This window comes from Drosophila biarmipes, chromosome 2R (assembly GCF_025231255.1).
Source record: "Drosophila biarmipes strain raj3 chromosome 2R, RU_DBia_V1.1, whole genome shotgun sequence".
Taxonomy (NCBI): Eukaryota; Metazoa; Arthropoda; class Insecta; order Diptera; family Drosophilidae; genus Drosophila; species Drosophila biarmipes.
The window spans coordinates 13,640,865-13,657,998 of record NC_066615.1 but is presented as its reverse complement, the minus strand read 5'-3'; the positions used below and the strand labels follow the sequence as shown (position 1 = coordinate 13,657,998).

At 41.1% G+C, this 17,134-nt stretch overlaps 1 protein-coding gene across 1 annotated transcript; it reads left to right on the top strand.

Moving 5' to 3' along the window:
* The first annotated feature begins 2,088 nt into the window (after positions 1-2,088).
* LOC108029855 (homeobox protein 5) lies at positions 2,089-15,983 on the top strand. The gene is made up of 5 exons (XM_044091627.2): positions 2,089-2,946; positions 10,781-10,829; positions 12,421-12,553; positions 13,732-13,847; positions 14,025-15,983. Coding segments are annotated over exons 1-5 (2,259 nt in total). The 5' UTR covers positions 2,089-2,944.
* The last annotated feature ends 1,151 nt before the right edge of the window (positions 15,984-17,134 follow it).

Sequence of the window (17,134 nt, the reverse complement as noted above, 5' to 3'; positions counted from 1 at the left end):
ATAAATTAAAAATTTTTTATCGCAAACATTTTAAGGTAAAAAAACCTTAAAAAGAATTGTATTAAACACTTTTTAAATTTATGAATTTTACATTGAATTTTGAAATAAACCTTTTAACAATGTTCCACAGCATGTTTGAGATCATACCAAAATGTTATTAACATCCGCTTAGACGCACACTGCTTGTCGCACTGCTTGACAGATAACAGAGCTCTCTGTTACTTAACAGCAGCTCATAAACAGAGGGGAATTCAAAATTCCCGAAGAATTCAACGACTTTATCGGATGTAAAAGCAGGGCTAACTTCCCTTATCAATTTCATCAGATTTATTGGGCGCCATAAGTCAAAAATAATACGTGATAAACAAACAGAGTGTGCCAGTCGATTACTTTGCCATTTCATCATTGGTCTCACATATCATCGGAATTCTAGAGCATTCAAATGTCGCCCCAAATGCTGCGTCATAAGGCATAATTTGAAAAACGTAAGCAAAATAGATGACACCACCGAATATTCGTGATCACATTGGCATTTTTGATAACCGGGAGCAATGCTACTGAATTTTTTGAAGAAGTCCCACTTCATTCATGGCCAGATATTTTCTCAAGAGTCGAGTGCTCTAATTGAACCTATCACAAAACTTGTGCAGCTATCTAGGTAACGAGTTAATTGGAAATTGAAACATGAGCAAAGTCCACATGGGCTGTTGTTCTCGATTTCGGGGGAAGTTCCCCTTTGATACGATCGGGGGTCTCATGGGTTATTCTGCGCCAGATCATTCGGATGCTGACGTATTTATAACTAGACATTTCTGAAAACTAATAGAATGGATTATCATAAATATTATGGTTCAGTGAATCATCTCTAAAGAACTGAAAAATATTTGAAAGAGTTATTTTCTTTAGGATCATTATGAAAAAAAATGAATTACCCAAATAAGTAAAATGAATAATAATACCTCCTTACTTAGGCCTTTTTAATTTCTACTCTCAGTGACCGAAATAAATGTTGCTTAACGTACGATTTGTGCTTTGTTTTTGGGTCGTTGGCAACATACACAATTTGATTTACAACATGATCAATAAAAGTGCCCCATACAACTGGCTGGCTAATCGATCAATATCAAAATGCAGGGGCAACTTCGCTAATGGCTCGCCAACTGGACCTTGCCCAATATCGTCTGGCCTGGCATTTTCCAGGCGCATTGGGAATTCGGTATTCGGAATTCGGAACTGGGTGGGTGACTAGTTTCATTTTTTTTTATGAAGTGGAGCAGGTGCACGCCACCTAGAGATCATTATCTGGCCGGCAAACCTAGTTCTTCTAAATGGAGCACACATTTCAAGGAATGACAAACGCAAGCATGTCGGTCTCCTTATTTATGATCACTGAAGTTAGGTGGGCTAAGCTTGTGGCCAACAAGGATTATGTACAGCAAAAAAACGACTGCTCATATGAAATAAAAATAAAAACTGTTTAAACTTAATTGCTTAATAAAAATTATTCCTTGGTTATTATTTTCAGCAAACCACAATTGTTAAAATTGTTAATAATGGTAAATGATTTATTTAGTACAATTTAAAAATTATTTATTAGGAAAATATGTTTATACAACGTGCAAACACTTGTGACCTCGAAAAACGTTAACTTTTTTAAAGTTTAAAATTTTTAATTTTTGTACCCAAAAAAAGCGCCAAATAAAAACTGTCCATTTGGGATATTTAGCGCGGAATTTAAATCCGATTCCGGCCAGCCTTTCCACCAAACCATCTATCACCCACATGGACATGTCTGCGGCTCCATTTTGAAATATTGATTATGGAAATAATTTAGACAGATTATATCTATAGACAATTTTTTTTTATTCTTATACATATATTAATATTATTAAATATTATATTACTTTTTTAAAACATTATAATATTTATTTATTATAATTTTGTAATATTATTATCAATTATGTTCGAGCCCAAAAAACGCCAGGAAAAAATGTTTAGCAACACGCTCGACGCAACATGTTCATGTTCGAACGAACCACTGCTTCGAATGTATCTGAAAGATACGTTTAGTATTTCAGTTCAGTTTCTTTTCACCTTTCGTCGGTTAAAGATCGCTGCCAGCGCAACCAACGGATAACCAAAGCCGATACCGAGCAACAAATGCCTTGGAAAATATTTTTGAAAAATTCCAAGTCACATTCCAAGCCAACAAATTCAAGCGAGCCTGATTAATTCGATTCGATTAATTAGCCAGAGGTGAAAAGTGCATTGCGCGGCTACAGATACTGATTTTGTTTTAAAAATCGCACATCGAAAACCAGTTAAAAAAATAAACACAGTTGAAATATATATTTTCGAGTGCCCCGGTGCCAGTGCAAAAAGTTTCCGCAAAGTAAATCAAATTTTGTGCAACGCGAAAACACACAAGAGATATATTCGAATAAAACACAAATAAATATCGTGTCATTGTTGCGCCGCTGCTGACAAAAGTGCAATACAAGTATATATACATCCCATAATAATATATTTATTACAACCAATTACATATTGTTAATCAAAGTAAAAAATACGCAAATCAAGGCGAAATATTGCATGCAGATAACACAAAGTGCGGTTGACAAAATACAAATTGCAAGAATAACAAATAAGAAAAAACAAAACTGAAAGTAAAGCTACACGCCCGGATTGCATTTTTTTGCGGTGTAGTTGTAAATTTGTTGACGCTGCTCCTCTGCCCGAAGTATCAGATTTATATTCGCCGTTCATATTCGAGTTTATACGAATTCTGATTTCTGTATTTCCGCTCGGACTCCAAACTCAGCAGAAAACTAAAACTCTTTCGTCAGTCAAATGATAGACTCGCGACGATACTACGCACAAACCCATGTTGGATTATAATTTATACCCTTAAATTTGGGGGCTACAATGCGGCCAGAAGTATACGATGTAAGTCTAGAATTCAACTTTAAGAGAGACTCAATTTTTTGGGTTTCTCATCCTAGTGATAATACTTTAGTTCCTAAAAAATACAATATTTCGATAATCACGTGCTAAATTCGGGGAACTCTTTTGTACGTTTTTTATGAGCATTCGCCAGAATATTTTATAGGAACGATAAATTAATAAAAATACCCGAGCTGAAAAAGAAATCGCTTCATGGAAATAAGGCCCATGGGTTTTAGATGCAAATTCAAACGGGCATGTCATTATTAACTTGCGTTTTTAAACCTTGTAAATGAGATTGCCTTGGATTTATTCCTCAGAGTATTAAAAAAAGGAAAGTGCTAAGAAATTATTTTAAAACACAATTTTAATAAAGGGTTTGTGTTTTAAGGAATTTCAGAGAAGTATTTAAAGTTTTTTAAATCCTTTATTTTTCGTCGAACTGAAAATGGCAAATCCTTAAACCACGTGCAAGGGAACACGCCATGGCCGAACCGAAAACCAAAGGCAAACCATACGCAATCACGGGAGTAATCCGCAAATACCATGACCTGTGTCCCTCCGCTCCCTTTGCTTTTCGCACAATCCTCACACAAACACAGACGCAACTATAAAAATAATTCATATAATAAATGGAGGGCTGTTTATCAGGCGCAACGCAATTTCACTTAAAAAACAATTTCCAAACACACATCAAAAGCACAATTATATGTTCGAGACAAGAAATATGTACGAAATGTGCCAAAGACCAAGGCTCGGTTGCATTTTCAGCTTCAGTTTCGATTTCGGTTTGTTTCTGTTTCAGGTTCAGGCTCGGTTTCAGGTCCATAATTGCCGTTTATAACTTGTTATGGCACCAACACATGCGAACTGTCAGGATAAATCAGCTTGTGTGTATTCGTCCTCGGCTCCCGTGTGTGTACAACCCCTTTTTCGAAAAACTTTCGAGGGTTTGTGGCGTGTTCTGATCTCAGGACATTTACCTGAGTTATAAATCAATTGCGAACGCGCCAACCCTCGGTTAAAATCGCTCGCAAAACTCGCCAGGAAAACTAAACCAAGCTAAAACCTTTAAATCCGACTAATTCAGAATAATTGTTCCCCAACTCCAATGCAGTCTACACACCTTTTTCCGAATAATAAACAAGTTCAACACTTCTTATGGGGCAAACATTGCCACGCCCCATCGAAAAATACTTTCGGAGAGACGATAAGAAACGCGTTTTCCTGTAAAAATAGACAGTATTTGATTTGATAATTCGAATTTGTTCGCTTCTTTTATTAATTAAACGGAAATACTTCGAGATAACACCCGAGAGCAGAACCTATGGGCTTGGTCTAAAATCGATTGATAAGCACGAACCGCAGCGGTATTTTCCAGGCCCAATTGAAGATCCATTGGCAGGAGATCATCGCATGGAGCCACGCGAAATGTACACACTAATCTATACCTTCGAGTGTTTTATTGAGATTTATGAATTTTCGGCGCGAGGCACGAGCTCAACAGTCCAAAACATCGTAAATACATCTGTGACTTGGCACATATTTTTGTGCAGCTTTGATTAATGCAATCGAGGAACCCAGAAACCGAATCTCGCCTCATTTGCTACCGTTAATGGAGGCCAGACAACCTTGGCCAAGTAAACTGCACTCTTTGCCAGAATGACTTTTGAGAATAAGCATACTGTAAACCCAAAATATATATTTCCTAGAACGTAGCCAAGCTGACTATGTTAATTAGTATTAAAAATATTGAGTTATCATTAAACGTGTCAGGTTCAGGGTACGTTCATGCAAAGTGTACTAAAGTCTGTGGGCATTAACAGACCAACGAAAGTTTGCTGGCGCCCAAAGCCGCTAAATGAAATGAATGTCACATCCAGGTTTATAATTAGGTTACGCGCCGATGGCAAAAAGCTGTGCCCGGAGAGCGGGCTGGCGAAAAAAGTGGCTTAAATAATTGGGTCCCCAAACATATGACGCCACGGCGAGAAATCGGAAATCAGTATTAGGAAACGACCCCGAAAGGCACGTCCCTCGGTGCCCTGCATTTCTATATGGGGAGATAACCAGCATGATGTATGGCATATAGGGTATATCTCACGATTAGTCACATTGGCAGCTGGGATCAGGGGCTTATAAATACAATCGCCGTCGGCAAAGCCGCGTCACAAAGTCGCCTCTGAATCGCTGTTTATTTATTATCACTTTACAGCGTAAAGAATTCGGTTAAGGCATTCCGGACACACTTCTACCACCTGTTCGATTCAAATTCTGTCTGGTTCGCGGCAGGTTGAACCCGAGAGGAGTGGTGCTCTCCAAGCGATAAGCAACCAGATATCTCGATTGGCTTTTTGGCGATCTTCGATTTGCAATCGCGATTTTCGGTCTAGAAAGCCGCCGAATGCCTCTATGCCTTTATGGCCGGCTCAATGCCAGTGACTAAGTTACTAAGTGGCCAAGATCTGGTCAAGTCAACCCCAATAAACCCCCGATCTGAGCCGACGGGCTAGGGCTCCCCGGTGGAAAATAAAAGAAACGAGTTCCCCAGTTATCTTATCAGCAAAGAACACGTTCAAAATATACGCCTCGGCGTACTACGCGTACTACTATATAGACTGGGGCTATATCTGCATAGTTGTAGGTATGTGTACAAAATAATAACAATACGCCAAAAAGAACCACGCGGCCGTCAAGTGTTTACTGTTTGTTTTGCTTTTTCGCATAGTACTAAAAGACCCTATCAGAAACGGCCCACCCCCAAAGCTCGGCCCCTCGAAGGGCTCTATGAAATTTTACTACGCTTTGCCCACGCTTTTACAACTCGATGAAGTTTTCCACGTTGATAGGTTCGCTTTCTACGCCAGTATATGGAGGGCAATTTGAAATATTTACCCAGTGCGACCGAAAGGGCTGATTAATTGTTCGATTTATGCCAAATATTTGCATTGGGCATTACGGCTGCACACCGATTGTCGTTGCACCTGACCCACAATGCTGGGCTTTGGTTGTTTTATTGCTGTTGTCATTGTGGGCATAGTGTTTCGTAAAGGGAAAAACAACACTGCCACTCAAACACACCCACTTTTCGGGGTCCCACGACACAATCATCAGAGATCAAACGCATCGATGGGAGATTTTGATGAATTAGAAAGTTAGTTTCTTCGAATGCCCCCCCAAAAAAGGCTAATCAGCTTAGCGATTGATTTATCTTTTCGGTTTATTGTCTAGGTGATTTATTGGCAAGTCGACTATCGACTGTTATCAGATATTTACAGTAATGTAAAACTGGCTTTTATAGAACCATAACGCTAGATAAGGGGCCCGATTTCGATATGTATAGCTGTATTCAGCGATTCACTGTGAAACCATATCAAATGTATTTGCCTAGCCATTTAAGCCGGCAATTTAGCCGGAATGGAAACCGAAACACGCGTTTTCCCCGCAGTTCAGGTGCAAGGCAATTGCTATTTACTTCCAGAAAAAGGTGTCATATTTGAGTAGCCCGCGCACAAGTCCCTAGACAAACTCAATGGATGCACTTGCCGTGTTTGCCTTAAACCCGCCATCGTCTCATCGATTTCGTCGCCATCGCCCCGTCTCTTTCCTCCGCCCTGCGCCCGTCTCTTTCGCATCGTCTGCGAGCGGTGTTGACACTTTGGGAAAGTTGCTGAATGCTTAACAAAATATATTCGCTGCCACTTAAGTAGCCCGGACTTATCAAAAGGGCTGAGAGCAGCGCCGAAAGCCGCTTATCACCTCCGTCGGTGCAGCTGTCCCGGCGGCGAAAATCGCATTAGATACAACCCCTCTGTGTATTAAGTTGTTATATAGTGGTTATGGGACCAAAAGGGGGTGGTCACACAGCGCAAAAAACATGCTGCAACAAAACACCCAATACAATACAGTTAACAGTTAAGGATCCTATCTCAAACAGAATTTGGATTGAGATCTATTTAAAAGTAGTTAAGAGTAGTTTTTGATAGATCAATCATTTTTATTATGTGTTTAAACTTTTTATTTCTGAACTCTGACATATTTTCCGCCAGTGCATCTAAAGGTGAGAAGGGCGGCTTGCTAATGAGGCGAGATTTGTGTGGCGGCACGTCGACTTTTTCAGCATTCCGGCCTTTTTGCTGCCATCTCCCCCGCAGCCTTGACATCAAATGATTCGTTCTCCTATATTGTATCTACTGAACAGTCTGAAAAACAACATTAGCTTATCGCTGGGGTACACTGAACTCTCACGGATACCCGTTCCCACTCGCAGCACTGTGGTGGTGTGGTGCTCCCTGTTCTATTTTATTTGGGGCGTTGCTTTGGCGGCTGCAAGTTCAAGGGGTTTTGGGTCCCAGGGAGGGAAAGTAAGGGAGAGACGGATGGGAAAGAGGCCTCTTGGTGCCAAAAGTATGCAAAGCTTTTCGGCTTGGTTGGACAAGACTTAGGTCTTAACTTTTAATTAAAGTAGTCTGGATTTTGGCCAAGAACGTTTGCATAACTTAACTTAAATTAAGAAATATCTGGGAAGCAGTATAAGATGACTTAGGAACTTTAAAACTTAAATGTAGTTCTTTCAAGATGTGTATTTAAGCATTTATCAGTTATAATCTTGGTTGGTTAAATACCTAAATTATTTTTTTGAGGTGACATTTTCTGCCTCTTGATCACATTTGCATATTGTTCCAAATCTCAAGTCGCATTGAAATGCATACTTCACATTCCCAATCCGAAACTGAATTTGAATCCGAGTCCCATTCCAACTCCCACTGCCTGTTGCAGTTGCAAATGCACATTGCACATATAAATATTTTCTCATAATGCCCACCAGCTCGGCGCCCTGCTGCAAAAACAATGGCAACACAAAACTGGCAACTGTCAAAGTCAGTTGAGTACTTGTGCACACACAGGGTATGTGTGTATCCATCCCTTTCGGTTGGAACTTCATTAAGTCGGGACCGAGTGAATACGTAAATACGTAAAAAGTTGCAGTTGCAGCCAGAGAATATCGGGGGGTTTCGAGGGATTTCCGGGGGTTCCGAGGGATGAGGCTTAGGGTTGCTCGGCGAAAAGCGCAAGGTGGATGATGTAAGAGTATTAAGTAACAGTCAGTTCCCTGCGAGCCACCCCTTAAAACAAAAGGAAAAAATTGCATTAAGTGCAGCCGGGCAGGCCAAAAAAAATGAAGCGGTAAAAAAATGTTTAATATGGGGTGGCCATCATCATCATCATCATCATGGTCATTACAATCACAATCAGAATTATACGCACAATTGACAGCATACAATTTCACACCCGAACACGTGGCAGTTGACAGGGAAACCGGGCAGTTACAGGACCTCAATTACATGATGGATTACCCACAACACGTGCCCGCAATCAGAGTTCAATGCTATCACCTTCCTGGCCGGCTATCTGGCTAGATCTTTCTGCCAATTCATTTTTCTGTCCAAATACTCTAAGGCCTAATCTAATCGGGCGCACATTCCCCAGATGCCGTATTTATTTTGTTTAAATACATCTATATTACCAACAAAGTACTGAGCACAATTATGCGGCTATAAAGTGTGAGTTGGAAGCAACAAGTGTTAAAGTCCAGATGCCAACACGTGCCCCGTTCTCGAGGGAGACGGAGATTTGAGGCCCAAACTAGTTTGCATTCGATTCCAATCGAATCGTATGGAAAAGACCTGGTGCTTAGCATATTATCGATCGATGCGATTGGGGCGAAACACTTGGAGTTTAATTTTAATATTAATTTCCAGATTTATATGTAGTCGGCCGCAGCACAATCGAGTGGACAAACTAATTAAAGACCTGAAAATGTCGCCAGCGATTAGATTGCACATTTCAAATGTGGTCGCTGTGACGTACGGGTGGATGATATTACGAAAGGAGGTTCCACCGAGGTTTTCTCAGACTTTGTGAATGAAAGCTTCCTCGTTCGGGTGGTCCCGGTCCCCTCCCCCCCGAAAAAAGAAATGTGAGCACGTAGCCAAAGGAATCGCTGCTCAAAACTATATACATATCCATATCTATTCAGTATTCAGGGCACACTTGAGGTGCAGGGCCCGGGCCCTACGATATTGCGTAAGCCAGACCAACGAAACTGGGGACTCGGCAGAGACCCTTCTTCTGGCTCCGTTCTGGGCTCCTGTCTGCATACCAAATAAGGTAATTATGAGTCGCAGAAGCGAACAAAAGTAAAGCACAGACGGAGGCGACTGGCCATAGAAGCGATATCGAGTTACATACATGGGAACCGCTCGTGCACGGCGAAAAAAACATATTTATAGGGAAATGTTTTCATCACAATAAAAAAAGATATTTAAAAAAAAATTTAATCGTTAATGGGCTAAAAATATTTATTAAAATGGGAAAATATTTTTCAGCACAGAAAGTATTTTTGAAAATATAAAAATCGTATTTAAAAACCTTTAAGTCGTGTTAAAACTTGGGTTGATCATTAACAATGTTTTTGAATTTGTCGTAATGATATAACAAAATTATGACAACAAAGTACTATCATTTTTCATACATTATAATACCACATACATATCAGATTTCCAACTTAGATCTAAAGACATTTTTTATAATTTCGAAATTTTTCTGTCTGTGTCGGAGGTTTGGGCCTTTTGTCTGGTCGTAGAGAACTCCTGAACTTTGGAAGTTTCGGTTTCAATTTTATTTTTTTGGTGTGGTCTGCCCCCAAAAAGGGGGTATCTTTTTGTCTAACTACCTAAGCTAACTGAAATTTCGTAAGCCAATCCATTGATCTGGCAGCAGTAGCTTCACCATTCGCTGGAAGAGCTCTACCATAATTTGCAGAGAGTGCAAGCTAAGCATAAATTGGAAAGCTTCAAGTCGATTTAATTGCATGCCAAGCTGGTAAAAATAATAAAAAAAAAATAATAATGTGTTTGCACATTTCAAATGAACTTTATTGTCTGCTGTGAAATTGAAAAATGATAAAAATCGCACGCCACCAGGCATTTGAATTGGCAGAATTTTTGTTCGTTCGCTTTTTCGGGACTGCCCACTGAGAGGGTTAGGGATTGGGATTTGAGACCGAAGGCTCTGCAAAATCGCCTCCTCCTGGGGCTGTTTTAACTTTTGACTCTCGGTCGCCGCATATTGATTTCTCGAGCTTGATTCTTTGCGTTTTCACTTTTCAAGCGCAGAACAGAGAGACCTTCGTCTCAAGAAACTACCCTTCTGGGTCTTGAGTTCTGCTCTTGTACGCTGGCTTTCTTTTATTTTTTGCTGTAGTTCAGTTCAGTTCAGTGCTAAGCTGAAATCAATGACCTTTTGGGCCCGGGGATTAGTTGGTCGTGAAACAGAATATGCAGTGCGGAAAGTACAACAAAATATGGCAAGACTTGTTCGCCTGAATCGATAAAATAAAAGAAAGGCAAAAATACACATATGAAGCACATTTTTCTCTGGCGTTTTCCGAGTGGCCACTTGTGGTCACTTGTGATGGGGTGACATTGAGCCAGAGGCACTGGAAGGGCTCTCCATGGAAATCCGATGGATACGTGTCGTATTTTTTGTTTAAGTATATTTTTAGAGATCTCACGATCGGCCGTAAAATGACTTAATTGTTGTTTAAGACGGAAGTTCGTCTCGGAAAGCAGAAAAAACAAAACGAATAAAGTTGAAAACAAATCAATAAAACCAATAATAATCATTAATAATAATCTGTAAGATTTATGCAAATGTTTCTCCATTGAATCACACTCAACTCTTTATTTATAGTGGCTAGCGTAATTTTGTTGTTAATACAATCATATTTTCGAAAACTGAATACTCATCTCGTTTACTTTTCGCCTACTTGCAGGTTACTACAGTTCACGCTGCCCAATGTCAGGACTATTTTTACACTGATGGTGAGTTCTTGTCCCACTGTAACTAAAGGGATGCTTATCTTAGGAGACAATTTACATTTTAACGACCTACGTAATTGAAAAACTTGACGCATTTATGGACTTTAGATAGTTTAGATGGGGAAATCCCATTTCCCAAGAATATATAGGCCAGAGCCTTGCTCCAGTTTTGGCTTTTGGATGGCCAAAAACATCTGGAAATCTTCAATCTCGATCGAAAGCTGCCTTGTTTTCAACACACACTCTGAATAATTATCTCGAGAAATGTCAAAATATTTTTATACGTTCGAGAGATCAAGTGTGTGTAATCGAAATTGGAGTGGGGGGCGAAGCAATTCGGAGTTTTGATATGGGGAGCGTGTGTACATTGGAGTGGCTCTCGGCTTTGTGGGGTCTCTCCACTTGAGGCGGTCCATAAAAAAATAATAATAATTATTATTATGATTATGACTGTTACACATACAGGCTGGGGAACGTCATTGAACTATGGAAAAGGTCGCACGGCATTCTCTATATTTTTTTTTGGTCTGGGAGAAGTGCAAACAGAAGGCCTTAGCCTCCGTCCATCCATCTTTCATTTTCGGAAAACTGACATTGTGTCAACGTCAAGTTGAAGTTGGAAAATATGAAGAATGTCAACAACTTGGGGAACTCGAATACATTGGTTGAGCCCCGATAAATCGATCGGCACGCGTCGATCGCCGTGCTTAGGTCAATTTGTTTTGGCTTGTGGATACCAGTCCATCGGTTACCCGTCCGAAAGCCCTGTTGAGCCCACTGCTAAAGGCCAGCGTTATTTTCGACGATTCCCCCATAAATAGCTAATAATGCTTACTGGCCGTCGTTGGTGCCGTGCGGTGAATAGGCCTCATGAACATTATTGGCCGTTATGATGTATGAGGCTGGTCGGATCTAAGCCCCGATAAACACTCGATTTGCACTCGCCACGCCTATCATATGTCATATGTCTGGGCCCTCTCGCTTGTTTTGCTGATTTGCATATTTTCTTTATCATTGAATAATTGCGATATCAATTGAGTAGTGGGTCGAAATTTGATTGTTCAAAGGTCGAAAACGTGCCTTTGATGGTGGGCATGAGACTTACACGTGTCAGGTGGTGAAATATGTTGGTGGAAGCTTATTTTCGGTCAGGTGGTCTCCAGAAAAAATGATTTTTTAGGCTCCTAGACTTATCAAGTCCGGAATCATCCTTGCAAATTCCCAAGCAATTAAATCTCGTAATAGGACATTTACGGGCAACTTGCTCTTCCAATTTAAATGCATGGGAACCTGCTTGCTAGCGCAGTTATCCCACTATCTGCAGAATGTCAAAGCTTAGGACAACATATCCCATTGAGAAACCAATTACCTGGACTACCATAACACGGCTAATGGCCAGTTGGCCAGTGGGCTCAACTTTGACCATAAAAATCCCGTGTCGCATGTGCGGGGCGGTGTAATAAAAAGCTCATCGTATTAATGGAAATTTATGGGGCAAAAAAGGGTTGCGTTTGGGGCAGGATTAGTGGCCAGATGTGGCTGTAATGCAGATGAATCGACCATTAATTCAACGTTCTCTTCCCTTTTTTTCCAGATTCTTGTGTTTGCCTGTGCGGGGCAAGCATCCGCCGCGAAAAATGTTTTAACACTCAGCAAACACAGCGAACTTGCGCTGCACATCAATTCGCACGGCAAAGTGACCGCCGAGAACATATTGCGAACATATCGTAAGTATTTCCTGTACTATATCATCTATGTACCATATATCACGAACAAAAAATAAAATATACCGAACTGGAACCCACTGAGACAGCTCTTACTCACGCAACTCGCGTTCATCAATTAGCATTTAAATTAAATTGGCATTTATATAAGTACTTCTATAGATGCGTATGTCCGCGGATAAAGCCAGGTTCCCTTAAAGTAAAAATAAATATATTTAATAATATTTTCGTTATATACTTTGTGTAATTTAAATTAAAAAAATAGTGCACTTAAAAAAATATGATATTTATATATATTATATACCCATTTAAACAAGACGCTGCTAGCCAGTTTGCCCTGTACCAATATTTTGAACTCTGTCTGGGTCTGGGTCTTCGTCTGTGGCCGTGCATATTGTGTGCTTAATTAAATTATTGGTAATTTAATATTTGATTGATGTTATGAACCGCGCCGAGCGGCGCCCATTGCGGTTTCGCCTTGTTTTGTTTGTCCGGCCGCTCTTAATTTATTCGGAATTTATTTGCTGCGGTTTCCAAGCCTCGGCTCGGGAGTTCTGAAGTTCAGGAGCAGCCCTCGTTTCATTGTGGGTTGATGGCTGAGCGAAAGTGACAAGATCAGGCGCCGCCTGGCGTCACTGATAAGTAGCAAGGGATTTTCAACGATCAACCGCCTTTATGCTTAAATTAAAGCCCAATCCAGGGGAAACGGAAATAGAATTGTCAGCTGGGCTTTTTATCTTATCGGTACTCGCAGGTGCTACTGGGGCAATTTGATCGATTTGCTGCCTCTTCGAAGGTCTTCCCCCAAGACCCAAATCCCAAAGTGTATAACCCCAGCCAAATCGATCGGAAATCATCAGGCTTGGGAGCATTTCAGGGTTAAAGCCTTTCGCTATGAATGAAAAGCAGAGAGAGTTCAACGACTCAGCGCCGGTAATTGACTGGGTTGATTTACTGATTTCATCGAATGCTCCACTGAAAGGCTCATAGTTTCAGAGGTTCTAATCAAAAGCCCCCTCAAAACTTTATCAAAAACCTTTCAATTAATTGGGTTATCTGAGTGCTCCTCAAGTGGTTCCAGTTCCAGTTCCATTAAATATTTACACAATAGCCGTCGTTTGTTTGTTTGCCAATAATTAATTAAATTTTGGATTTGCCATGTCTCTGTGTTTTTTTTTTAGAATACTTCACGATGGAAGCTGTCAACGATGTGTTCAGCCTGGATTTCAAAATCACCATCTATTCGGCGGATGTAGACTACTATCTATGCTTCCATCAAGGCAGACTGGTTGGAAAGGTGAGTTTTCTTAGATATTATAAGGGGAAATAATTATATTTCGTGGGTTTCCTTTAATTTGTAATGAGTAATACAACTTAAGTAAATTTAAATACGAAGGCTTAAAAATATTATTACAAAATATTTCTTAAGATCCCTACTAAGTTCCTTCTCCCTTTTCGTTTTTGGTTTTTATAGAGAAACGCCACAAAGGACTGCCACTTTAAAGAGGGCATTTTTATGGGCAATCATCACTTTACCAGCGCCTACAATCCAGTGCTGCGAGTGGGCTTCAAGGGAAACTTCAAGCCAATTGGCTTGAACGATTTCGCCAAGCCGAAAGTGATGAAGAAGGCCATCTTGTACTTCTTTCCTGTTAGTGAGGAGAGATTTAACTCACACTTGGCTGAAGTCTTGAGAAGCACTACCACTACCACTACCACAACAACAACAACAACTACATCAACCACAACAACCACAACCACAACACCACCCAGTACTAAGAAAATCAGCTCCACAACAACAACAACAGCAAGCCCAGTGGCGGTCACAAAACGAACGCGTTCCAAGTCGCGTCGCCCAACAAGTATTAATAGCGATAGTAGCAACATCAATATCCCCGAAAAGATCAGCAACAGTAATAGCCTTAAGAGCCACAACCAAGCCAATAGCAACAACCGTAATGAGCTAGACCTGCAGCAACAGCAGGTGATCCTGCAGAGGAATCGCAAGCAACACCGCCGCCAGAGGTTGCAACACAAGAGGCAGCAGCAGCTGCAGCATCGCCGTCGCCATCGGCAACACGGCACAGTGGGTGTGATGGCCCAGCCGCAGCCCAAAAACCTTGTGGTCCGCCATCATCACAACAATGCCACTTTAATGGAGCGACGGCGGCGACGCCGCTTGGAGCGGCAGCAACACAAGTTGCAGCGCGAGTTGTGGGAGCAGGAGCAGCGGGAGGCGGGCGAAAAGGAGCGGGAACGCGAGCGGGTGGAGCACCTGCCCAAGGCCACCTCCTCGGCCTCGTCCTCCTCCTCCTCCTCGTCGACGGCCACCTCCACGGCCTTGACCGCCACGGCCGCCTCGTTGGCACCCAGTGCCTTCAACCTGGTGGCCATTATGGCGGCCAGTCGTCGCAAGCGGGACAGGCGAAAACGCTCGACCGGTGCAACAGGTGGAGGTGCCACAGGTGGCGCGGGCGCAGCGAGGGGGGGCAACGGCAGCAGTCCACCCGACGCTGATATGCAACTGGTGGAGCTACCCTCGCAGCGACTGCAGCAGCAGCAGCAGCAGGATGACCACCAGCCACACAATGAATACTCAAAACCCTATGTTAATAGTAACTTAAACTTAAACTTAAATGTAAACCAACTAATTGATAGTAGTAGTAGCGCTAGTGTTAATCATGCAATACCTGCCTTGCCAAAAAACTACAACTACTTGTACAGTAACGAGCATTATAATTTGAATACTAAAAGTAGCACGACTGATTCTAGTAGTTTAGACGATAGCACTAAGTTCGATAGTCCAAATAGCCATAGCCATAGCCATAGCCCTAGCCATAGCGATAGCCATAGCCACAGCGCATTCAATCAGAATATTGACAATAATCTTAAGCAATTAAACGATCGAATTGACCTTGTTTCAACCGAAAATGAAGTTGAGACATCAGTGACCGCAGAAGGTGAGACAGAGACAGTTACTACCGCAACTGTAGAGGAGAATCGCAATCATATTGATGCTAATAATATAATCGACGATAGCTATCCGAACGACGAGGAGCCCGAAGAGCTGATTCTAAAGAAACTTCTTCGCGGCCTCCAGAAGCTGCAACAGCAACACGTGCAGCAGCAACACCAGCAGCAGCAACAGCACCAGCAACAACCTAATATTGATAACCCTAACGAGAATATTAATGTTGTTAACGATAATCACAATCACAATGATGATAATGGGCTGCTGACAAATAATAACCATAATAGTAATTACAATGAGCAATTTGCGAATGACGATGAAACGATACGAATTCAAAATAATAAATATGAAACACATATAGTACAATACAAACATGCGGTAGTTATTTGGAAAATAGTGGGGGGTTTTCGGGAACTTATTTTCAGCATTTATAGATACGATTTTGGCTGGAGAACCGTTTAAAAGAACGCTGGCAATACTCACTATAAAGATATTATATCTATTATTTGTGCACCAAACGCTGTTCTACACTGTTTATGTGGCGGCAGATACTGTGGCCAGTTCTGAATTCAAAAGATGGGATGCCAAATATCTTCACTACCTCCAAATACTGAAAGTCCTTAAATTATGGGTTCCATGATAAATTTTTTAAGGTACTAGAACTACAAACTAAAATGACTGTTTCCCCAAGTAAGTAATTTAAATATTTGTATTACTCAATTTATAAAATATTCAACGGCTTTTCTTTATAACCACAATCATGATTAACGACCTCTGGGCTGGGAAAATATTTACCCAAGATCATCTCGCAATCCGGAAATATCCACGGCAACATTTATACATTTTTGTGATCAGATCACCCAATTTGTGTATTCAAAATGCGCATTCCAGCAAATCGTAAAAAAAAACCGACTGAAAAATATAAAAACATAATTTGAAAATCGTGTAACAATTGATAAGAATCAACAACAATGTGACAATGTGTAAATCTCCTGACTGCCTGACCTCAATCTGTGCGGATAACAATAAATTATCTGGCGGCCAAAGTCGCCACAAAGTCGCGTGCAAAACGCGTGGGCGATTTTCGAATATTTCCATCACATCTTCTTTTGTACTGTGATCTCCAGCGATCGGTGGAAACTATTTGATAGATGTTCGGGTCCATGTTGACACCGCATAAATCATAAATAAAGATTTCATATTAATTTATGCAAAGTACCCGAGATGTATGGCGTGTCTGAAATTAATTAACCAGCGTTTTCTGTGTCGCAGCGACACATGCAAATTCGGCTAGCTTTTCATTCCCCGCACCGGATTTATCAGCCGACCTGCGCTTGAAGTGTCCACCCAGAGCCAGCCAATCTCTGTCCCGTCCGACAGCTGTGGCCAAAACAAAGATCTCTCTTGGCCAACTGGCGCCTTGTGTCTGTGATCGCGCCCCTAAGCGAAAAATTTAGTAAAAAACGAAAAAAAATGAAAAAAGCTCGCCACGAAACGCGCCACGCCAACGCCTTAGACCGATATTCACATATTTGGAGTCGGCGAATGCCGCTAATGAAATTTTATTATACTCTCGCGGCAATAATTTATAAATTTGTTTAACAAAAATAAAT

Bases quoted from the DNA above. Each gene is read 5' to 3' on its own strand.
- LOC108029855 (XM_044091627.2), top strand. The intron at 12,554-13,731 runs GTAAGTATTTCC...TTTTTTTTTTAG, and splicing joins GAACATATTGCGAACATATC to AATACTTCACGATGGAAGCT. The intron at 13,848-14,024 runs GTGAGTTTTCTT...TGGTTTTTATAG, and splicing joins AAGGCAGACTGGTTGGAAAG to AGAAACGCCACAAAGGACTG.